This window comes from Marmota monax, unplaced genomic scaffold, assembly GCF_021218885.2.
Source record: "Marmota monax isolate L192 unplaced genomic scaffold, Marmota_monax_Labrador192_F-V1.1 WCK01_AAM20220418_F8-fsc00126, whole genome shotgun sequence".
Taxonomy (NCBI): Eukaryota; Metazoa; Chordata; class Mammalia; order Rodentia; family Sciuridae; genus Marmota; species Marmota monax.
The window spans coordinates 2642589-2667243 of record NW_026695245.1 but is presented as its reverse complement, the minus strand read 5'-3'; the positions used below and the strand labels follow the sequence as shown (position 1 = coordinate 2667243).

At 44.1% G+C, this 24655-nt stretch overlaps 1 protein-coding gene and 1 long non-coding RNA gene across 5 annotated transcripts in view; one reads left to right on the top strand and one right to left on the bottom strand.

Moving 5' to 3' along the window:
• The first annotated feature begins 7192 nt into the window (after positions 1-7192).
• On the top strand, positions 7193-23115 carry LOC124085636 (uncharacterized). 2 transcript variants are annotated; one of them, XR_006849497.2, is made up of 4 exons: positions 7193-7358; positions 18150-19790; positions 20670-20932; positions 22107-23115. It is a non-coding gene; the product is annotated as an uncharacterized LOC124085636 (long non-coding RNA). The 2 variants fall into 2 exon arrangements; XR_006849496.2 differs by having other exon boundaries at positions 18150-20932.
• Znf521 (zinc finger protein 521) overlaps positions 22695-24655 on the bottom strand; it is a 277616-nt gene continuing 275655 nt past the window's right edge. For all 3 annotated transcript variants that reach the window (XM_046433475.2, XM_046433465.2, XM_058578274.1), the window contains one exon: positions 22695-23503. In XM_046433475.2, the coding sequence (XP_046289431.1) occupies positions 23474-23503 (30 nt within the window). In that variant the 3' untranslated portion in view covers positions 22695-23473. The remainder of the gene's footprint in view (positions 23504-24655) is intronic.

The window sequence follows — 24655 nt, the reverse complement described above, 5'->3', positions numbered from 1 at the left end:
GGCTGAGAAGTGAAAGAGAGAAAGAGGAAGGGGTAAGGGTCCCACTATCCCCTTAAAGAGCATGCCTCCAGTGACTAGAAGACCTCCCACTAGGCTCCACTTATAAAGTTTCCAGCACTTCCAAACAGTGCCAAGCTGGGGACCATGCTTGGATGTTTGGGGGCTATTTCAGCTCCCAACTCCAGCAAGTTAGAAGACAGATGCTCTTCCTCTTTTTCATGCCTTCTTATGTCTACTGCCCTACATTTGCTTCAAGAGTCACCTCACCAACACTCAGTGTCAAGTGAGGGGCCTCTCATGTGCCCACTCCAACACCCCCATGCTTTGGAGCCTCAGGAAAAAGAGTTGTAAATGAAAGTTTTTATACAGGAAATGTGTCTTTCCTGTTATGATTTGGATGTGAGGTGTCCCCCAAAAGCTCATGTGTGAGAAAATACAAGAAGGTTCAGAGGAGAAATGATTGGATTGTCAGAGCCTTAACCCAGTCAGTGAGTTAGTCCCCTGATAGAGATTAACTGAGTGGTAACTGAAGTGGTGGGGTGTGGCTGGAGGGGGTGGGACCTTGGAGCTGTGGCTTTAAGGTATATATTTGTATCTGGTGAGTGGAGTCTCTCTCTGTGCTTCCTGATCCTCATGAGAGCTGCTTCCCTCTGCCACATTCTTCCGCCATGTTGTTCTGCCTCACCTGGAGCCCTGAGGAATGGAGCTGTCTGTCTATGAATTGAGACCTCTGAAATCCTGAGCCCTTAAATAAACATTTCCTCCTCTGCAATTGTTCTAGTCGGATCTTTTAGTCACAGCAGTGAAAGAGCTGACTAAAACATTTCCCAACCGTAAAAGCACACCATCCCTTTTCCATATGTCATGTTCTCTTTGGGGGTTCTGTATTTATTCTCTGAATGAGCGTTTTTGGGGTTGCAGTGCAGAGAGCCGAGTGAAGGCCACCCAGGCTTGGGATTCACCTTCACGTGGGTGAGAAACTGAAAGGGAATTGAGCTGAACCGAGGGACTGGGAAATGAGGTCATGCCTGAGGCTGTGGCTTATCTTCGAGGGCAGGGCACAGGGCCAATTGCACCCCTGTTGGTCACGCTGGAATTTCCCCTGAAAGAAATGGGCATTCCACTGGGAATCATTCTGGGAAGAGCTGTATCTTGGAACAGGAAATGAAGACTCAGGAGGTGGAGCTCCAAGTGGAACAAGGAGAAAAACATCCTCCTTATTCTGCAACCTGCAGGCCACGGGAGGGAAAGGCTGAAGAGGCAGGGCACCCTCTTGGCAGGACATGGGCCTGTGGCTGTGGTGTGGGGGGGGTGCTCTCCGTGAACCCGGAGGGTGGCTGGCAGCCTAGGCAATGCTCTAAGTCTTTCTCTGCAGTGTACTGCTTGCCCCAAATCTACAGGAAGATCTCATGGGCTGCTGAGAGCCTGCTGGAAATGGTGTGTCTACCATCTGGGATATCTGTCCATGGGAGGGTGGTGGTCACTTGTGGAGGATGTCTGTGTCCTGTCCTTGGTAAAAGGTCCAAGGAAGGAGAATCACCCAGGCAGAAGGACATATTCCAGGCACACCACAGCCTAAGACTGGGCACATCCTAAGACAAGGCCTGCAGATGCTCATGCCACTGTCATTGACATCACACAGATAATAACATCTAATAGGTTACAGTAAAAATTCTCAGCAGGTCAGCCTTATGAATAAAAAAAAAATCAGCAACAAAATCAGAATGGCATCTTTTTTTGGCCCCCATCAAAGTAGGTTTCGAGGAAGAAATGGGCTGAAAGGTTAAGGAAAGGACGTGTGGATGGGTGTTATGGGGGAGCAGGGCGGGTTTCAGGTGAGGAAAGCAGAGGAGGAAAGGCAGGCAGGAGGCCGAGGCCACTCTGGGAGCTGTTCCTTGCAAGAGATGCAAATGGCTCTCTCTGGGGACAGACAGGGTTGAATGTGCAATGCAGGTCAGCCTTGGAAAACGACCAATTTTCATGCCCTTGTTTCCTTGGGCTATCTATCTAGGGACACGGCCACACCAACATGACCGGTGTCCAGGGAGATCTAGCTCCCCAGAAAGCCCATCTGTAAAATCCAGTCTCTTCAGATTCTCCACTTATTCCTCATTAACAAGGGTTTGGGTTTGAATTATGTAGATAATTGCCACAACTCTTCACTTCATTTTGCCTGTAGATACTTACCCTCAGAGGGGTATTTGGAGGATAAATGAGATACAGGCAAAGTGCTTTGAACTCCTCAGATGAAAGGTAGCCTATCAATACAGACCTTATATAATTAAGATGCTTCAAATTGCCAATACATATATATTTATAACACCCAATATAATCACTGGGTATCTTTTCTCTCCTTCTTTATTTTTTATAAGAAGGCAGGAAAAATCTACATTTTTTTAAACCACCCTGCTTTTGTGCACTTAACATTAACCTTTCCTTCCAAATGTCATTAGCTGCTAATTAAGATGTTGATTTGCAGATTGTATATCTTGCAATAGAAGTGATTTGTGAATGCTTACTAGGTGTTTATCAACCTCCACCCCTCATATTGGTTTAGTGAGAGCCGGGTGCATTTTAATTTACCGAGCAATTTCCCCATTCCCCACTTATTTCTGCATGTGCATAATGAGGGAAAAAATGATACAAGGGGAAAAAAATGGGAAATACTATAAATAGTTTCTAAAGAAAAAAAATGCCATAGGAAAGAGTTATGGCTCTAAGTAGGTACTCAAGGAGCGAACAGATTGAATTTATCTTCTCTTTTTAATGGGGCATTTTAGGAAATAAAATTTGTGAGCAGGTGTCTACACGTACCTGGATGGATGTGCACATTCGAGCTGGTTAGAGAGCCAGCCAGAGGAAAACGATGAATGGGCTCTGAATTTTCTGGAATGCACATGCTTTTGTTTTCCAAGGTTGGCCTGCTCCTGGGCTATGTTCATGCCTTTAGGCTTTCACAAAGAACCTTCTTGCTTCTAAAATCACCCTTAAATCAAAGAAATAAAAGGATTATTCAGTTACCGAGGAGGCTTCTGCAACATAGGGGACATTTCCACAGGACTTTTTAATATAATTTATGAATATTTGCTAGCAACATAATTGTCTTTTCTGCTGACATTTTCAAAGCAATACTGTGATTTGTTGGGTCTCTGGAGAGTCCAACTACAAAACTGATAATTATATTAAATATACATAGACAATAAAGAGTGTGTTTACATAACTATGCCCATAAATATCTGATTGAACAGTCATTGTTCTCAAACCCCTTTTAGGCATCTCTCTGAGGACTGCAGTTCTAATGACATGATGGTTTAAAAGATGTTGCTCAGTCTTGTTCCATATTTAATTAACTTTCCTTTTTTAAACTTGTGATGGCAGAGACAATAACAAATAGCTCTGAAAAGAAGGAGCGCTTTGAAACATGAGTGAGCCCCTGTCAAGCTTTGTGCGGCGCTGATGGGAGAAGATGGGCGTGTGTGCGTCGCTGGCCTGGGACCTCGGCCCTCCCCGGGGATTCCATTATGAGGCCATTCCGAGCTCTCTAATCCCACACACCTTCTCTCGCACACTCACAGCTGTGCATCCACGCTTCCTGCACATGCTCCTGCATGTAAGCAGCTGCATCTCTAATGATTTCTTCCTCTGAAACAGAAGATGAGAGCAAATTGGAAAAACCAAGGTCTGAGAGGCAGGGGCCGGGCAGCGTGGTGGAAGGAAGAGGGGCTGTGAGGTGGAGACGCTTACATTCTGGCCCTGGCTCCTCCACTGTGGTCTGACCTCCGGTAAGTGGGTCCGATCGTCTCCTATGGCTGCTGGAACAAATGACAAACTTGGTGGCTTACAACAATATGAATTTCTTATCTTATAGTTCTGGAGGTTAGAAGCCAGAAGTGGGTCTCATAGGACTAAAATCAAGGTGGCAAAGGGCTGGTTCCTTCTGGAGGCTCCAGTACAGAATCCATTTCCTGGTTCTTTTTGGCTTCCGGAGGCCACCCACATCCCCTGACTGCTGGTCCCCTCCCCATCTTCAAAGCCAGCAACGGCTGATGGAGTTTTTCTCACAGTGCATCATTTGGACCCTGACTCTCCTGCTTCCCTCTTCCACTTGTACAGACCCTGTGATGTTTTTAGGCCCACGTGGATAAGCTCCGGATAATCCACAATGATCTCCTCATCTGAAATCCTTGATCCCATCTGCAAAGTCCTCTTGCCATTGTCTGCTGACATATTCACAGGTTCTAGAGATCAGGCATCTGTGGGCGCTATTATTCCGCCTACCCTTGGAAGTCAACTAATATTGTCCATTAACGAGGGAGGCAGCCTGAAGTAGATTTGTTCATCCAACAAATTAAGGTCCAGGAGACTTAAGAGTCAACAAGATAGACTCAATCCTCGTCCTCGACTGAACTCAGTCATGAAGGAGAGATAAGCACTTCCTAGAAGTTAACACAGATTTTTCATCTGAGTTAAGGGCCATGAAAAGAAGTAGAGAGTATATGGTGAGTGATTTAGAAAGGGATCTGGCTTGGCCCTGGATAAAGGGGTCAGGGCAGTCAAGGAAGGCTTTCCTAAAGAGATGACATGGAAACAGAGACATAATAAATGACTCAGGGTTGTCCAGGCAGAATGTTTGGGGGCAGATGACTCGTTGAAGAGCTGAAGAGAACCTTCCTGTCAGAGGGGACGGCCAATGCCTAGGTTCAGGCTCAGGAGTGTAGAATGGAAGAATTTGGTGCTTGAAAGAACTGAGGAGAAGCCCTGAGGGCTGGAGCAGCTGAAGAAGAAAGTTTTGTCATGTGCAGAGCTGAGCCCGCTATGTAAAAGGTCATGCTTAGCTGGGGTTTGCATAGCTCAAAATGGCTCAAGAGGTGTGTGTGTACTTAATGGTTGTAAGATAGATACTATTAGGGTTCTCATTTTGTTGAGGATGAAGCTGAGGGTCAGAGAAGCTACACAACCTCCCCAAGGTCACCTGCCCCGTAGAATCAGGACTTGCACTAGAGTCTGCTCAGTCACCATGCAGCCCAGGTCTTAAGCAAGATTGTAGGACCTCAAAATCATCCCTTATTCTGAGAGCAGTTGGGAGCCATAGAGAAACATTAAAGCACTTTAGAAAGATTACTCCAGGTAATCGATGGGAGGCATCGAACCAGGAAGAAAGCTCTCAGGTGAAACAATGGTGTCTCCACTTTCAGTGGCAATAGTACAGATGGTGAGAAATGGAGAGCTCAGGAAATACAGAGAGCCAAATTGATAAGACTCACTGATTGAGGTGGGATGAACGAAAGAAGGTGTGAGTGACAATACCCATGATTCTGGCCAGATCACAGAGAAGGACCAAAAAGTCCTGTCCTTCCAGAATAATAGGCCCAGGTGAAGCTGTGGACCAGGAACACAAACACGTGTTAAAACCCTCCAACCATGGAGTTGCTTCACCCGTCAATAACTGAACAAGTTATGCATTAACAGGTGTGAATGGATTTCAACTTCTCCACAGTAATCCTCCCTCTGCAAGAGAGGGACTCTGCTCACCATCACGACTCATTCTGTTTGTGGTGAACTCTTTCTAATTGTCGTCAGTTATGATTCATTTACTTTTAGGTGTCTTGCTTGTCATAATATTATCATTTGTAAGTCTTTCCCTTTGCAGGCTGTGAGAATCTGTTGTGACATCTCAATAAAGCAGGATTCAATCAAGGTGTGAATGAATTGTTAATCTGGTTATAAATAGAAGGTACCATATGTCTGTATGTAAGGGATGTTTCCCTCTTTGTTGAAAATAATGTTTGTGAAACAAAACAAAAGAAGTTTCAGAAATAGCTTGTTCGGCTCTCCAAGCTTCCAACAAGTCTCTGCAGCTGATTCAGATTGCTGGGGACAGCGTTCACACGTATTTATTTAGAATCATTATTTGAAAGAGAAAATTAGTGTCAAGTTTGGCTATCAGAGCCCCAGGAGGGATACCCAATCCTCCTGATTTTGACCATGGTGAAAGCCTTATCATTCTTTATCTCTTCTAGAGGCACTTGCTATGAACCATCTGATCAAAACATCTTTTTTCCTTCTTCTTTACATTTTCCATGGTATGCAGACTGCAAAAACATGGCAAAATTGACCGAGCCCCAGCCCAATCCCGTTCATGAAAAACACACCTTGCATCTTTATCTACTCGTGCCCTCTTGGCCTTGAAGGCTCTGGCTGGTTTTACCCCTGGTAACATATCCTAAGTGCGATGCTGACGCACCTGCGGCCGTGTGTTTTCTGAGGAGAGCCTGCGTGTGTGATCAGAGGTCCAGCAAATGCCAGAACCAATAAACCTTAAATTAGCATCCCGTAATCTAGAGCCATTTCCCCTCTGCTTTTCCGGAGCCCTCCCCAATACTTCTCCCTCCCCATCTCCTAACCCAATCAAAATGTGCTTCTACCTTGTTCCATTTCTTCAGGGCCTCACTAAGTGACTAGCTTGTTAGTTCAAAACAAAGTTAATGGCTAATAATAGTTTTCCCCCTGTGTTCAGTGTCGTTTCCACTGAGACTCAAGGCAGAGGAAGGGAAAGAGCTTGGATTTTGGAGTCAGCCATGCTAGGGTTCAAATCCTGGCTCTTCTGTTCACTAGCTGAGTGTCCAGGGTTGGATTTTCAAAAGATTTTGGAGAGTATATCCTCACCTGTGAAATAGGAACTCCTACATCATGGGATCACTAGAAAAGAATGTGTGTTAGGCCACTAGTACAGAAACTGGCCTATGTATTGACAGTGGGGTAGAGGTCAAGTGCAGGACCTTGGACTCCCATATGTCCTCAGGGACTAGGGACCGTCTGACCACGATTTTCATTCCCTCCCTCTGACCAGATCTTTCTTCTTCCCCTCCTTTCTTCCTTCTTTTCTTTTCTCCTGTCTTCCCCAATGGTTTGTTGAATTTCTGTTGAATCCAAAACACATTTCCTTATTTTTCCCTATTTGCAACCCAGGGTCTAAAGTGCATCGGTGGCACAAAATACGAGAAAAGCAGACAAGAAGCACCATGCCTGGTAAAGGGCCATTTAGAACAATGACCCTCCTGCCCTGTCCCTCCAAAATTCGTTGTAAACTTGTTTCACAATAGTCATTAGAGACACGAAGGAAGTGTTGATAAGCTCCATTATTCATTCAAGGGCCAAGGTTAATTTTTATTTATTCCCAGGTCATCACAAACAGAGGCAGATGGTGGTGGCATTTCCTTCTTGCCGGGAGCTCAGATACTGTCTGGATGGATTTCAGCAGGTTTTGAAGCCATCCCCTCTCTGTGCGGTCGCTTTCCTGGATGGAGCCCCAGCCACCCAGGCTGCAGACTGATTTTATTTAACTAAGATGACTTGTGGTAAGTAATTGAGGTCACTTGGACCTGGCTGGAGGAAAGCCAGCCTTACCAAGGAGAGGGGATGACATCGTTTATCCTTCAGCAATTCTTCCTTTAGAGGATTTATTTTTGGTGACCCATTTAGGAGATAGTTTACAAAGCTGAGACTATCCGTTTATTGAAAATTGACCTTTTTGTGACTTTTTACTAGTAGCAGGTGACTTTGTGGTGGTTTAAAGCCACAGTCTGTGGAATCTACGTATCTAGCACGCTAGGAATGGTCATAAAGGGTCATGTCTATGGCTAGTTCAACTGGTTTTCTGCTACTCTAGGTGGAATATGTAGCTTCTGCTTTTGAGCTTATGTGCTAGGTGAAGAGAGCAGCTATATTTTACTAATACAGGAAAACACTCCAAGATTATAACGCAGTGTATGGTTAGTGCATTTGTGGGTGGTTTACAAATGCCAATTGAGTACTTATCCTTCTCCATCAGGTTCATTGAAAACAGAACTGCACAGGAGCTAGATGAAGAGAAGAATACTATCAGCTCTATTTCTGGCTGAGCAGAACCCAATAACTCCTTGAAGTAGAGCTTTTGATTGCTCTGAAACCAAAGCAGGCCTCCATCCAGCTTCCCCCAAGTGGACTTGGGAGTCCTTATGGGCAGCTGCTCTGCAGAGAGACATGAAACCTGCTCAGGGGCAGACAGAGCACAGAGCACCAAAATGAGAACAAATTTAGCCCCCAGATTTGTCTCCTCCCTCAGTTATCATGGTCCAATGGCTGCCACCTTCTCATCTCACCAAAAATGTCACTTTTTCTGCAGAGAAGAATAAGGAAAAGGTGAAGGAAAGTGTCTTCATCCATTTTGTGCTGCTATAAAAGGATACCTGACACTAGGTAATTTATAAGAGATAGAGATTTATGGAGTTTTGGAGGCTGAGAAGTCCAAGATCCAGGGCTGGCATTTAGCAAGGGTTGCCTTGCTGTGTCACTCTATGGCAGAAGGTAGAAGGGCAAGAGAAAGTGAGGAAGAGAGAGAGAGGGAGGGCAGGCAAGAGGGGACCAATTTCATCCCTCTATAAGGAACCCATTGCTGAGATAACTCACTTCTGCGATGACAGCGTTAATCCATTTATGAGGGCACAGTCTTCGTGGCCTAATCTCCTCTTAAAGGTCCCACAAGGATCTGTCAACATACCCCACTTATAGTGCTGCTGCATCAGATCTGTGCACACAGCCCTGTCTTTTCCAGAATCTGCCATTTCAGCCTTCAGAGGGCATCTTTACAAGAAATAGGGCAGCAAAGAGGGGGATCTGAGAAACAAAAGTTTTGCCTTGAGATATTATTTACCTAGAGACTCTTCAAATGATTACATTGGACCCACTTTGCTAGACTGGATTAAAGGGAGTTACTATTTTCTGCCTTTACCTAGAAGACGGTGCCCATTCATGAAAACAATTGAATGGGTGAATAAGAAAGTGACCAAAACACGCACTCTCTGCATGGCCACATGCAATGTGAGTGACGTGGTGACCCTGCTCTACCACACATGTATGCAAGCTTCACCATTCAACCTCAGCCAGGCATAAGAATCTGGGCTCATGTCCCCCGAGTGGTGACATTTTGCTAACTCCATTAATTAGCATAATATTTTGGTAATAGTTCAGGGTTCCCAGGGAAGGAGCAAGTATGCAACAGAACAAAGGAAGTTAAATTAAGGTCCAGAAATTGGTGTGGCTAATGTGCAGCTGTATGTTCTAATATCAATCCGTGAAAACATTGTCAGGGATTCTCACACTTGGGAACCAAGAAGTCCTGGCTTTGCTTTCCCTGCTCTGCCCTGGTCAGCCTCCCCACACGCAGGCTGGCACTGTTTCCAGGTTCCAGAATAGTCATGATTGTAGGCAGGTCAGCCTGAGCTTGGGCAGGACTTCTTTTCCCGTTTTTTGTTGAGCTGAAACAAGGTTTTGCTCACTGAGCCCACGAGTCTCCCTTGCTTGAACCTGACTCCTCTTTTCTTTCTCTCAGAGTCCAGTCCCTTAATCCTTGTCATGTCTCCATTCTGATCCCTTCATCTGATCTCTGTGAATGCCCTGAAGCTACTGGCCTGTTGGTCTCCTTGTCTGTATTCCCTGTGGCCTGGCTGTGGACTCCTGTGGGGACCCCTGTGTCCTCTTTCCCCAAAGACCAATGTGTGCTATTGGCCTGAACTGAGACAAAGAATTGCCAGGCCCTTGGGTGTAGCACCCAGGAGGACCAACCTTTCTTGCTGGCTCCACGCTGCCTGGGGACAGTTGAATTTTCATTCATTAACGATGCTTGCCTGGCACTCCTATGTACCAGCATTTGTGGAGTGCTAGCAGTGGCGCAGTGACAAGATGGCCACTGTCCCTTTGTCCTCTCTAGGGTCTTTGCTCCACTTGGAGACTAAGGGACAGATTTCGAGCTCCACCGACTTCTTACATGCAGTATTCAGAATGCATCTAGCATTTGACTCAATCATGTAGAGACACAGATGACTGTAAGGAAGAAGTGTGTGTGTGTGTGTGTGTGTGTGTGCGCGCGCGCACCCATGTCTTGGGAACCTAGTTTGTGTGAGGTCCTAGGGATTGAACCCAGGGCCTCAAGCATGCTAGGCAAGTGTTCTACCACTGAGCTACATCCCCACTCCTTTAAATTTTTATTTTGAGACAGAGCCTCATTTATTGAGGCTGGTGTCGAACTTGCCATCCTTCTGCCTCAGCCTCCCAAGGTGCTAGGATTACAGGTGTGCACTACCTGGCATGGCAAGAAGTTTTTATAGTTACAGATCTCCAGAAATAGGAGGCACTGTGGTTTTACTGTGATTTTCTGGGGGAAGAATAGGCGAGACAGAGGTCTTGAGTTGTCCTTACTTGTCTGGTATCTACCTGGCCCTGGGATGATTAGGGAAGGTGGGAATGGCGCAGAATGTGGGAGGTCCTCAGGATCCCAGAACAGGAGGTGGTGGGCTGAGGCTCCGCTAGTTGGTTTGAATAGGAAAGATGCTCCCAGGTAAGTCATTTACTATCTCTAGGAATTTTGGCTAGCCCTAGAGGTACAGTTTCTTCCAGGGTCAGCAAGGTCCCAGATGTCAAAGCATTAGAATAAAAAAGTCATGCTTAACACACACTGCTTGGATGACTCTGAAAATGTGACATGAAAGGTGTTCTCTGAACAGAAGCATTTATTTTAATAATTTCAACACATCTTTATTAACACACGGGCAACTTCTGTCTGGGCTTGACAACCCAGAGAGCTTCAGATTTTCCCCCTTCCCGGGTCCCGGACGCTGCCTCTGCAGAACTCTTGTGTAGGCGCAGGCAAATGCGCATGCGCAGCCACCTGGTCAATATCCCGAATAGGCTCTTCCCACGTGGGTCGCTGCTGCTTGCTGGTTTCTCTGGTTCCCTGTCATTCAATAACCCCATTGACTAAAAGACGCTAACTTCCTTGATCTTGCAATTCCAGTGTCGAGCATGGCACCTGATAGAAAAATTGACGGTAAGTAAATTAACAGTAGCTCCTGAAACTCTTGGTTGCTTCTGGGCTGAAGGAGCTTTCAGGAAAATTGTACTAAAGCATAGGAACTAACAGTTATTGAGCACGACAGTCAGGCTGTAGGATGCTTCATATCCATGTTCAACTTCATCTTCAGAGCAGTCTAATGTGATGGAGACCTTTCCCCTACATCAGAGATAAAGTTCAGAGTGTTTGCTTGTTCCATGTCCAGAATCACACAGCAGGACTGGGACCCAGGACCCACCACAGTGCCTCCCAGGTATTATTATCCTATGAGCCCACCCACCACTAAGCTTCCCTCTTAATTCAGTTGGCTCTGAATCACCTTTATCATATGAAAAGAGTCCCCCAAATATTTTTCTAAATTGGCTCTACCATGGGAGAAAATCCACTTAGGTACACTTAAGAAAAGAGCCACCAAGTGAATTTGGGGGACAAATGCCTCTATGCTCCTATTGATAACTAAAGCATATGGTTGCTTAAACTGTGATATTCCCTTCAGCTTATTACACTCATTACTTCCTGTCAGTTAGAGTTCACCTGCTTCAATTTTGCCAGAAAGTGTGAATTGCATATTTCATATATTACTTAGCGGAAGCCCACCCTGAGTCTTTTTTTTTATTTAACAGAATGGCAGTTTTAGCGAAGTCAAGAGGTCTTATTTGGTCTTATGAAGGATTATCTTTCTCAATGGAATACCAAATAGAATGCTAATTAATAAATGCTTATGGTTATTCTGTATGTGGGGACACCATTCTACATTTGGTCTTTAAGTGATACATAAGCATATATATCACATAAGTGCACATTTTCTCCTCCCTCCCTTTTTCCTCCTGTAATTTTTGAGTGACACCTCCCCTTAGCTCTGAGATCTTACCAATCTGCATCCCACTCTCCTCATTTGTAAAATGGGAATATCAAGTGGCTGTTGTGGATTTAGGGAGACACCTATGTGGTTCAGGTTCAACGTTTATTATTTTAACACCTAGCACCACAATTTCTCACTCAAAGTTCAAGGAGAGAATATTGTACAAAAATACTTTGTGAAGTCTCTGGGGGTAGAGACTCAGGGGGTAAATGTGCCTGCAAAATCCAAAGCAGTGAAAGTTAGCCATAAGATCCCATCCACAAGCAAGTCAAAAGAATTTGCTTTTGCTGGGCTGAGGGGTAGAGATGGGAGGCTGCAAAGATGGAGGAGGGGGAAGTGGGAGTGGTTGAGGTGGGCACTTGGTGGGGATCAACAGCCTGCTGGAGGACTCTGCAAGCTGGTGCTGCCTGTTCCCTAGAAGCAGACCTCCTAATGTCCATCTGGGGCTCCTTGGGGCCACATGAGTCACTCTGAAAGTAGAGTGGCCACAGTTATCAGCCATTCCTCTGTCGCCGGACTCACCCTTTCAGGAGGTCTCACCTTCTCCAGAGCGTTTTCACAGCAGTACCCTTTGCTGTGGGTAATCCAGACATCAGGAGTTGCCATGTTCTCTAGTCCCTCGTTGTGTGCCTCTGTTTTCTCCAAAAACAGGACCTGTTCCCTGTTTTAGTTCTCCTTGAAGGTCCCCTTGCTCAGCAGCACTAGTGAGCAATGCACCTTGACTGCAGATCTTGTGAGAAGACAGCAGGAGGGGTTTGCGTAGCTCCATCCTCAGCAACCACCAAAACCATCCAATAGAACATAACAAAACTTAGAAATGTGCTTTAGACACATGGGATCTCTTAAGTTCAAAACTGGGATTATTGCCTGTCTGGTCCTTTCTCCTCCGGTAGGGATTCCAGTCTTGCTGACTCCTTCTCAAGAACAATGCAAGTTATTCCTTTCCTTACCATACTCCCCCAATTTAATAATCATCTTTGTTATACGATACATACCTTCAATGTAGGTCACTGATCATAATATATCTAAAATGCAGCAATCTCTGGTACATGGACACTTCTCCAACGGATTCCCTATGGAAATTGAAAAGTGGGGCTGGTTTTTTAATCTCTGATGCCTTGTGGAGCAGAGACAGCTTCAGTTATAGTGGGACCCAGGTGCCAGAGGTGGTGATATAAGGCCACCTTCTCACCCCTGGATTCCCTGGATGTAAGTGGAGGAAAGGTCAGACTTGAACTTCCCCTGGGCACGGAATAGTCAAAGTAATCTCTGAATTTCAAAAGCCTAAGAGGTCTAATTTTATGACAGCAACACAGAACCTGGTCCATAATAGATGCTCCATAACAATACCTCATCTCCCTCCCTCCCCCACTCATGATTAACATTGCCTTCATTCCCCACAACTCTGATAAAAAAAAAAAATAGCCAAGACAATAAGAAACCAAGGCCTGTAGTCAAAGAAATTTCCTTGGGCCAAGTTTGAAATATAAAGAAATCCTTGGGTACATCTTGTTGTCACAAAATAACACCCTCTTCTTTCTTTGAGCTAAAAGGCATGATGATTCTCAATGGAATCCTCACAATTCTCTCTGGGAAGTTTGAATGCCTTCTGTAATTTAGTTAAATAGCTTTTAGGTATCACAGAGACACTTGTTACTCATGGAAGGAAAATGGATCCCTACAAGTGATTCTGGAGATCTCCTAATACCCATCTGGGGCTTCTTGTGGCCACATGACTCACTCTGTTCCCCAAACTGCAGTCGAGGGACAGTCGGTACACCAGCTCTTACACCACTTTCGCTGCTGCTCTGTTTACTGTTCCCTTTATTTACATAACTGGAGCTTCCACATCCTAACATGTTTTGCAAGCTGTCATGACATGAGAAGCTAGTAATCTGCTCTATTTTGCTTGCTAACATATTTTTGACATATTTTAGCTTTTGATTATAAGATTGCATCTTTGCCTGCTACCATCTGTCTCGACTCAATGGAACTCTGGCATTTACAAAAACAGTAGGGTGTAGTATTTCCTATATACTTGAACTCTACCAGCAACACACTATTTTCAGTCTTAACCAATATGTCATGCTTTCACACGTGAAGTCTGAAATGTTTGATATCTTGTGAGATCTGCCAGGGATAAGGAACGTATCTTCGCATCCAATTTGGCTGGGATGAGAAATATATTAGTGGGGAGAAGGGAGCAGTAGCCAGCTTCTAAATAAAGGTGGCCTTTGATGTGGTCTCCTTCGCCTTGCCTACATTTGTCCCTTTATCAGCATGATTGACATCTTTTGTGCAAATACATCTTCTCTTGGACTCTGCACCCTCCCTGCAGCCAACATTCTGGAGGTATATTTTCCAGCATGAAATAGTTATCCTAGTTATTCCTAGTTATTCACCCACATGTGGCAAGAAAGTACTTTGCTCCATGGTCTCTCTCTCTTTTTTTTTTTTTGTTCTTATCTTTACTCATTAGGGAAAATTACTCCAGGTTTGACCCAAAGGATTAGCTTGGTCCCTGTCTCTGCTGACAGCAGCTGGAGGACTGTGCAACACAGAGAAACGTGACATTGTATTCAAACAATGTGTCGGGGGAAAGGCCAAAAAAATGCACGGGCCTAACATGCATTTATTCAACACCGAGCTTAAATGAATTTATTATGCTCCCGGATTACACCCCATAGGCCAAGAAGCTGTCAACTATTGACATTTTCTTTTCTCTCCATGTTCTGACTTGAGTGTAAATATATTTGTCATGGGAATATATTGTATGCTTGGTTCAGTATATGCTCATTTCATCAGAAGGAAAGCTCTTATTATCTGTAATCACAGTCAACATCTTTGTTGCTTTAAGAAAGGAACGGGCTGCCGCTTGGATTTACATATGTATCTGGTACCTTTTCAGATTCAGTTGTGAATGCTGTTTTAGCCTTCATTTTGAATATGGGCAGCATGATCCATTTCCAGTGCAAGACTCCATTAGTGGTAGGAAGTATTGTTCAATCTGGTGTGAACCGTAGCTAGTTGGTTTTCTGTCTGGGGGCATGTTGCTGGCTGCTCAGGAGCAGCTGATTGCAGGATCTGGGTGCTAAACAAGTCAACTGAAATCACTTTTGATGAGACCAGAGAGGGAAGCATTTTGGACAAGCGATTCCATTATCTTGTGACTAGAAATCAAGTTTGTACTTACCTGGGTCCCGGATCCCCTTCCTCACCTGGTTTACAAGGTCAACTGTTGAACATAGAGAAAAGGCTGAGATCGAGTCTCCAGGTAATGGAGTCTCCATTTAGGATGGTTTGACTTAAAGGCTTTTGACTTTTTCAACTTTATGATGGTATGAAAGTATTAAGTACCAGTACTATTACTTTGGATTTTGAGTTTTTACCTTTTCTCTGGTTGCCAATATGCAATCCTCTCTTTACCCTGCAGCAATGAACTGCAGCTTCTGGTCAGCCATCAGATCATAGGATTTAAAACAAACCAGGGAGTATCCGTGGTGGAGCACACCTGTGATCCTTGGGAGGCTCAGACAGGAGGATCGCGAGTTCAAAGCCAAGTTCAGCATAAGTGAGGTACTAAGCAACTCAGTGAAACCCTGTCTCTAAATAAAACACAAAATAGGGCTGGCGATGTGGCTCAGTGGTCAAGCAGCCCTGAGTTCAATCCCCAGTATCCCACCACCACACACACACACACACAAACCCAAACCAGGGGCTGGCTGGGGTTCTAGCTCAGTGGTAGAGTGTTTGCCTAGCATGTGGTAAATCCTATGCCTAGCACTGGGTTCAATCCTTGCACCACAGTAAAAAAAATGGACAAAAAACCATGATATTTTTCAATTTATGAAAGATTATCAGGATGTAAACCCATTGCAAGTCAAGGAACATCTGAGATTGTGAGTTGCTGGAGGGCAAGGGACCTTGTTGTACCTCCTTAGCTCTTGTCCCTGGCACAGAGCAAAGAGACCATGCATGTGGAAATAAGATCAACTGAGGACAACAGTCCAGCTTTGATTTTATCATGTGCTTTTATGAATTTCTACAAGGTGAAAACACTGAGAAAAAAAAAAGCAAGGTAGATTGGAACCTTTTTGTGTGTGTGTGGTAACAGGATTGAACCCAGTACCTTTTAAATTTTTTATTGAGACAGGGTCTCACTACACTGCTTACAGCCTTGTGAAGTTGCTAAGGCTTGTCTTGGACTTGTGATCCTCCTGTCACAGCCTCCCAAGTCACTGGGATTATAGGCATGTGCCCCCACGTCCAGCTTGAAATGGTTCTCATGGAAGAGAGATACTTGATCTGGGACAGAAGACTGAGCAGGACTGGGGTGTGGGCAGAGGAAGCAGGAAGAATGTGCAAGGAACAGGAGTAGGGGCTGAGCTGTGGCTCAGTGGTAGAGCGCTCACCTAGCATGTGCAAGGTGCTGGGTTCGATCCTCAGCACCACATAAAAATAAATAAATGAAATAAAGGTATTGTGTCCGACTACAACTAAAAATATTAAAAAGAAAAAAAAAGAGCAGGAGAAGACAGGAGGGAACAATGAAACCAGGAGTGAACGGATGTGAAGGGAGAATGGTTTGACCCACCAACGCAGGTTGAAGCTGATTGAGGTACAAACCGGTAGGTAGAGCTGGGCAAGGCTACGGTACTCTGGAAAGACAGGACTATTCAGCTTTTTGTGGGAAAGACTACCTCCAGCTTCTCATGGGCAGCAAGCAAGGCGGGAAGGATGGTCTCTGGAATAACTAGAAAGAAGTGGCATAGGGGAATCTGAGGATAAGACGTACCATGGAGGAAGGCAGTGTGTCTAGAAAGGACATAAATAGAGGCTGGCTTACACAATGGTAATAATCATGTTAAGTAACATGATCGCTTTACTGTATAGGACAGCTAATACATTTCAGGTATTTTCAGCTATTGATAATAATATTGATGAAAAAATCCTACTGTATTTCATAAGTATACTTATCCTCACATTAAAGAAGAGGAAAGGCTCAGTGGTAGAGCACTTGCCTAGCATGTGTGAGGCACTGGGTTTGATCCTCAGCACCACATAAAAATAAATAAATGAAATAAAAGTAGAAGCAAAGTCATCGGTATAGGCTCCATAGCTAGTAAGGGGCAGAAAAGGATCTGAACTCTATTTAAGCTGTGCCCAAGAACATGGGAGCTGGTGGCTGATGGTCTGAATTGTAAGAAAATGAGGATGGAAGACATTAAAAAAAATGGGTGATGAGGTGGCCACTGGAGACCCTGGAGAGCACATTTTCTGTGAAAGGATATTGATGACTAAAGGAGCCAGCCTGTAGGTGAGTCAGTGGCCAGGAAATGGAGGATGTGGGGGCAGACCACAAAGTTGAGAAATTTGAAGGAAAATGAAGGAAATAAATAACATAGTCTTATGAGAAGGTTTCAAGGTCAAGCAAAAGATTTTTTAAAAATTATTTTTAAAAGGGAAGCCTGTGCACATTTGAAGATAGAATGAAGAAGACACAGAAAGTGCTAGAAGAGAGAGGCCTTTTGTAAATCAGAGGGGCTAAGGAAGGTAGGGGGGTGGGTGGGTTATAAGTGTCCATAACTGCCCCATAACTCTTTACATGATGAAGAGAATAGTCTACAAAGTGCTTGAGATATTCCTTCAGTGGTGCTGAGGAACTGAATTTTTTATTTTAACTTAAATTAATTAAAACAGCTACATGTTTGAATAACTAGTAGCTGCTACCTTTGGACAGAGCATGATCCTTAGAACACCAAGAGTTTTGCCTCCTGAAGAAGGGAACCAAATCCTGTCTCTGACTCAAAAGAGGAGATCAGAGAAACAAATCAGTGATGCTTCATATGCCAGGGAGGAAAAATGAGTTAGCCCCTGCCAGTGACCTTGCTGTTCGTTGGTTACACCTTGGTGCTAGCCACACTGTTAGATCATTAGTTTGGGAGAGCTCATCTGAGTAGTGAGACATTTGAAAACTCACATCCCAGTGTAGTTGCTTGGTCTAAATTTCCCTGTCTGCACCTGCCTGAGGAACTGAGGCATTGCCAGATCTCCCAGGGCACCATCATGCTCACCCTCAGCCTTTTGGTGGCTCTTGATCAAGGCGCTCCTTGTTCATGTAACAGAGAGATGGGGAGGTCTCTGTGGCAGGTTTCCTGAGATAATGACCATTTTTTGAATAGAGTTTTCTGGTTTCTGAGGGTCAATACAATCCTCCACTAATTTCCTAAGTCTCCCTTCTTCTTCCACATCCCTTGGTCACTTTGGATCTGCATTATTTTAAAGCCCAAAGATGTTGAACCCCCCCGGAGGGATTTCACTTAGACTTAGTAGACATTTTCTCGAAGAATATCCCACCAGAAAAACAGGTTATATGTCCTGTTTCCCTGTAATCCACAGGTAAACAAAGGAGAACCCCAAAATCTGCCTGCATGAGTAGAATCTCCCATCACGTCGTGGGTGCGCCCGCCCCGAGATGGTGGCGTGTGTTGTCTGGGCTGTTTTTCATAGTCTCTGCAGCTGGGAATACAAGATGCTATACTTAGGCAGAAGTCCATGAAGGAATTAATTGATATGAGCCAGAAGTTGATTGCCATTTAAGTACTCAGCTTCCACCATTGCCAAGTTTCCCTCTTTGCAGAAAGAACTGAGCTTGCCTGCAAACTGGCTCATTCAGGATATGAGCACAAGATGGAATTCAACCTTTAATATGCTGCAACACCTGCTTGGAAATAAAGGGGCTCTGTGCTTTTCCCCCCCAAGGAGTTGACAGCTGACTTCATTACAGAGGAATCTGGCAGAGGTGGTGGTGGCTACTCCTCCATCTCAGGAGGCACTCACCCAGGAATGCGGTGCCAACCAGACCTGAGCTTTGGGATCCTGCCAGAAACTCATGCTGGGCCATTTTATCCTAAAGCATCCCTCTTCCTTGAACTCTAGTTTTCAGTACCTTTGGTGGAAGCTTCCTTCACGCAAGGGAGTTGGTGAGGGGCTCTGGCCTGCTGAAGCTAAGTGGAGAAGCATTTGCAGGTGTTCTGTAATGGAAGCTGGATTTCTAAACTTCCTTTCTCAAGGGTTCTGTGATGCTGCACCCAACAGGCACAAGCAGACACAAAGTCAAGGCTGCCATGCTCTATGGAGTGGAACTTGAGGGTTGACTGGAGTCCTCATCCGAGTTCTGAAACAGACTCTGAGCTGCTGAGAAGCTTGGGTCAGCCTGTGGGGGCCCCTAGTAGGTCTCTGATGCCATGATCTCCGATTTGGGCTGAAATATTGGTGATACTTATCAATTTAAATTTTTTTTTTAGTTAGAGGTAAACACAATGCCTTTATTTAATTTATTTATTATGTGGTGCCAAGAATCAAACCCAGTGCCTCACATATGCTAGGCAAGTGCTCTACCACTGAGCCACAACCCCAGCCCTGATACTTATCAATTTTCAAGGTAGAGTTTCAACTCTATCATCGATGTGCGTGATTTCCGAAAACATACTAATCTGGCCTCTAATAGCCAGAGTAGCATCAGTGGATATTAACTTTCTATTACATGTTATCCTTCCTCTCTTAAAATAATCTACTTGAAATCTCAATGTCCAGGATTGAGATCCAACAGATCATATAGAATAAATCTGTCTGGTGGATTACTGCTCATTCTTAAGCAAAGCAAAGTAGCTGCAGGGATACTTCAAAACTGCATATAGTTGCACATTTAAAACAAGGCACAATTCAAACTTATACAGCAAAAAATCAGATTGTTATTTTAAATTATTACTTAAAAAAATAACTGGAATTAGGGGAAAAAAAGATATAGTTGATGCTTTAGAGGTCAAAACTGGCAATCTGAGTCAGGCCTGGCCTGAAAGTACATCTCATATGGTCTACACAGTGGGAGTCAACAGTTTGAATTTTTCAAAAATGGAGTAGGATGCCAACATTTGGAAATTGGAACATAGCATATAACCCCCTGGGTTGCTGGCTCCTCCTGAGACCCAGGCAATATGGCACCAGGAATCCTTTACCTGCAGGCTCCAGGAAGGGCAGGTGAGTTGGACATTGACTCTCAAGGCTACCAGAAGTCCCACTGGCCCAGGTTTCTCACCAGTTGTGTTAGTACTCCCTGGACCAGGTAAGGATGGGCTTCTGGATCATTTTCCCTTGTCTCCTTCTCCTCACAGTGGATACTGGTGATGCTGTTACTTTAGAGTTAAAATAATTAGATGATGCTCAGTTGTTGAGGGAAGCATGCTGAAGATCCATGCTACTTTTCTACTCCTCAGATGTTATTTTGAAGCTTCAGTCCTGAGTCCAATACACTCCCCTGAGAATGCAAGTTTGGATCAGTGTGTCTCATGCTTGGCCATCTTAAATTCCCCTGGGGAGCTGTGGATACCCGGCTTGCACTCTAGGCCAATAAATCCTCTGGGTTGAGACTCAGACAATGTAATTAAAAAAAAAAATTGTCATGGTGATTTCAGAATAAAGGGGGCCTTTAGGCCCTTGAAAATTCATACAAACCTTTCCATGACAGCAGCTTCTTAACCTCGGTATCATTGACATATGGGGCCAGATAATTCTTTGTTCCTGTGCATTGTCCTTGGCCTCTGCTCATAGATGCAACAGCATTCTATGAGATGAGAACCACTGCATTCAGTCATAAAATTATGGTCAGGAGTGGTGTTTATTATGTTGGCCACCCAGATATAAGAACTTTGAGAAATTTCTTTTGGAATCATGTGCCAGGAAAGCATTTTCTCTTGGGGAACTGATATATTTCTTTCTTTTTGGTTACTTTCCCTCCTTTTACTGCTGGGAAGCTCCAAGTCTGTACCCCAGTTGGATTTCTTCCCCTCTGACTGCAGGATGCTGATTTCCTAATTAATGCTTTGCTAATCTTTATTCTAAGCTCCCTTTTATCCTTAGGGAATGAGGTAGAATAAACAAGGTAACCTGTCAGAGGCTGGAATGACCATTCCAAGCACTGTGCAGTATGTATGATCCAAGGAAACATGACTTGCAAGGAGGAAGGCCCTGCTAACCATGGACTACCTGTGGTCAATGAGGATCAATCAACTATCTGGAGCAGATAATGCTTAGCCCCTCTGGCCTCCCAGCTTTGGGAAGAGGCTGAACCCTGCCTGTGTTGGAGCAGCCTGAAGGCCAGTGGTGGGAGCCCACTCAGAATGGTGAGTACTGCCTCTCTTGTGTCTAAGAATGTCAACTCCTGGTGTTGACCCGAAGTCTGGGAAGCCTCTGAAAGGCAAAATCGCTAAAGGCAATTTGGGATCCATCCCTGGGATAACACCATCACCTGCTTTCCATAAATATAAAACAGCTTACATTTGGTAAAATACAACCCACTCATTAATAACCAGAAGTTTTAAAGCTTTTAAAAAATCATTATTAAGTGTGGCTCTTTCATTTTAAATGCAAAATCCTGAATAGACCAGAGATCTTAATTTTTTTAAATATAGCTGAGTATTTTAATTATGGATGTACTTGCATATTCTCAGCATACTTCATTATTTATGTAGCTGGTGAAAAAGCTTTTTAATTAAATAGCATGCTGGCAATCCATTGTGAAATGTATAGATGTAGGTTTTCCTAGCATGAAAAAGTTAAACACGCAGACAAGAGGGTGCACGTACGTACATGCACACACACACACACACACACACACACAGCATTCTGGCAAGTATATGTAATCATTAAAAAGTACTTGTTTTGAAATAATCTTAAAATTTGGCCTTTTAAATATCGAAAACAAAATAAATAGTGTAATGTGCGCTACTGCTTGATTGTTCACACTTAATGCATTAGCCTAACTTGGAAATGGAGTATTGGTTCTCAAAGTATGGCCCATCCACTAGCAGCATTGGCATCATCTGGAAACTTCTTAAAAAGGTACAGTTTTGAGCCCCACTGAGTCTGCAGCTCTGGGAGTTGGATCTAGCACCTCAGGATGTAACAAGCCCTCCAGGGATCCTCCTGCAGGCTGAGGTCTGAGAATCACAGAGTGAGGATTATGCCTTGGGGTGCTGGTGATGTCACTTTCATGGACAGGTCCCCTGGTGATAAGAAGAGCACGATAAATTCAATTGGTCTATGCTGTAGTTTTCTCACCAAAAATGTACTGTGAAGATTCTTACCTGTTTAAAGTTTAAAGATCTACTTGAGATCTGCAGAGCTTAAAAGGGGTCTAAAGACCCATAGTAGGTTAGGTATTTTAAGCATGATTTGGATGATTTTGACAAAACATGTGTATCAGGGTCTAATGTACACAGTCTGTTATTCTCCTTCAAAAAAATACACAAAATGTCTGCAATTAGAGCTCCTAATAATTCATGATTTTTATGGCAGGCTGTGGTGACAGTCATCTTCCAGAACTACCCCATGCCTGTGTGAAGGCTGATGACCAAGTTCTGTCACCTTCCCTGGCCGAGTGATCCAAGGCCAGGAGGTGAAGCAATTTGGAGAAGACCCCATTGGGATCAGTGCCAGAACCAGAACTAACAGCCATCTGACTCCCTGCTCTGTGCTTTGTCTTCTGAACAATGCTGCTTCTTAAGTACACATAAGCCAAACTGCCTCTCAAATTGCAGCCATCTACTTTGAGTTCAGATTTGCACAGCATGACATGAATTGGGCTGCAAATTATGCAGAAAACAGCCATCACATCCATCTGTGATGTCAGAATCCTCAAGTACATCGTGACCTGTTAGTATCTAAGAGAGTGGAAGTAGACTGGGTCTGATTCCTTCCCTGTGCAGTATGATGAATATCCTCCCAGATGCATTTGGCCCAGTGTGAAAAGGTTAAATATGATTGAGATTATGCCTGGGATATGCTCAAGAGCAGATTTCATATCCAAGGGTGCTGGCAATTAGATTTTTTTAAAAAAAATGATAGAGTAACTAGAAGAAGAAAACACACAAATACACTCATACCTAATGGTAAACTGAATTTATTTCCTCTTGGAAAACAATTCCAGTAATCTCCAGGTTCAGACCGCAGAGTAAACATTAATAACAGTAACATACAGGTTAGTTCAACTGATTCAAGAATTTGGCTGTGTGAATCATTAAGGAAAACCTTGAACACTCAAAGCTTCAATTGTATCCAGGAAAAAAAAAATTCTTTTGACAGTCTACATAACAACTATTGCATATATAGTGATGCTACCTGTCACATCGCAAGGCTTACAAATATATATACGGGCCGTATCCAGCTTGGGGTTCTGTTCTGTGAGAACATCTCTTCATGGTTTGCAAGAATCTTCAGCAATAAAAAATAGTCTTGGATTTTAACTGTTGATATACCAAAAGAGAAATTCTAGGCTTAAGTGTAAATAAAAGGAAGTCCAACCATAGTCCCATGTGTAACAGTTGTTTTTAATCTGTCTTCCTTGAAAATACTTTCTCTTAAGCCATCTTGTTCACTTTTTTTTTTAAAATCTTGCCTGAATAGGGCCCAAGTCCACTTGTCTTTATAAGACCATTTTAGTATCAGACGACATAATACATGTGCAACACTTTATATACAAGGAGTCTATCCGGTGCTCAAAAGTTCAAACACATGAACATCCAACAGTTTTGATAATACAAGTTTTATGGTACAATACAATGTTCTGAATAATATACATTAACAATGAAAGTTTCGTGCAAAGAGTAAAACATGTTCCCTTTTTGTGCCACAAAAGTAATTCTCCTTGAGAGACTGTACTTGCACTAACTGCTGTGTTGGGTCATCGTATGATTCTGTAAAAAAAAAAAAAAAAGAAAAAAGAAAAAGAAAGAGAGGGGAAAAAAAAACTTGAGTGATTTTTGTTTTCATCAGAGCAAGCATAGATAAGTGCCAACGGATGTGCTTAGGTGTTCCTGGGGCATTACCTTCTCACTGTCCACAGGGAGGCTCAAACCAGGCAACTCCTGAGCCTGCCTGGGGTGGCCAGGTGCAGGGAAGCTGTCGCCTGAGAGTACTGGGAGGAAGAGTCAGGGCCAGCGGACTAGAAGGGGAGATTTTGGTGGCACTTTCCCTTTTCTCTGCCTCTGCTATGCCTTCCCGGAATACTCTCCCACTTTCCACCATCTCCACTTATCAAACCATGGTCCATTTTTCAAAGACTAGAGTAGCACCATTTTAACAGTTTTTGGTAGCTTTGCATTATTCCTATTAGTATGCTTGGGTTCTAACCTCTCAGATGATGAGCATCTTGACAGCAGGGGCTCATCTGTCCCTGAATATGGACATCCTAGAAGGCAAACGATACCTGGCCAATGATGGACAGGGGGAAGTGTATCCAGCCCCTCTCCTGAGGGTGTTCTGGGAACTGTAGCCACCTCATGGTTCAGGAGCATATCTCAGCAGGCTGCTGTGACTTCCTGGTCCCCAGATGCTATTGTTCTTTTGTGCTGTAGTTTGTTCCTCTGTTTCTGAGTGAACAAGCTCTTTCCAAATTGTGAGAAAGCACCTGGGACACCTCGGCCAACATCCAAGCCAGGAGGGTGAAAAATAGGCAAGCAGGCTCCAAATGCAGGCAGGACAGTAGCAGAGTCCCCTCCTGCATGGAGGACGCCATAGGCGTATGGGAATTCATCTGGGGTCTAAGCCTGGAGATGGTCAGACTTCTCCCTGTCCCTCTGACTTTTCCTGGTCATGTTCTCCTATTGTTCACATTGTACACACTCTCCTCACTCCTTCTGATCAGAGCTTTGAAGCTGAGCTTAGAATACAAACACTTCCATCCTCATCCATCCAGCTTGGAATTCCTCTCTCCCTTCTCTGATTTTCTACTGCCCTTTATGTTGCACCCATCTTAGGTCTTGTCTCACAGCCACTTGTAGGCCTGGGTCTTGGCCTTTGTCAGTAATTCTGAGGTTTATTCACCCTTCATAAGCATCTGTGCAATG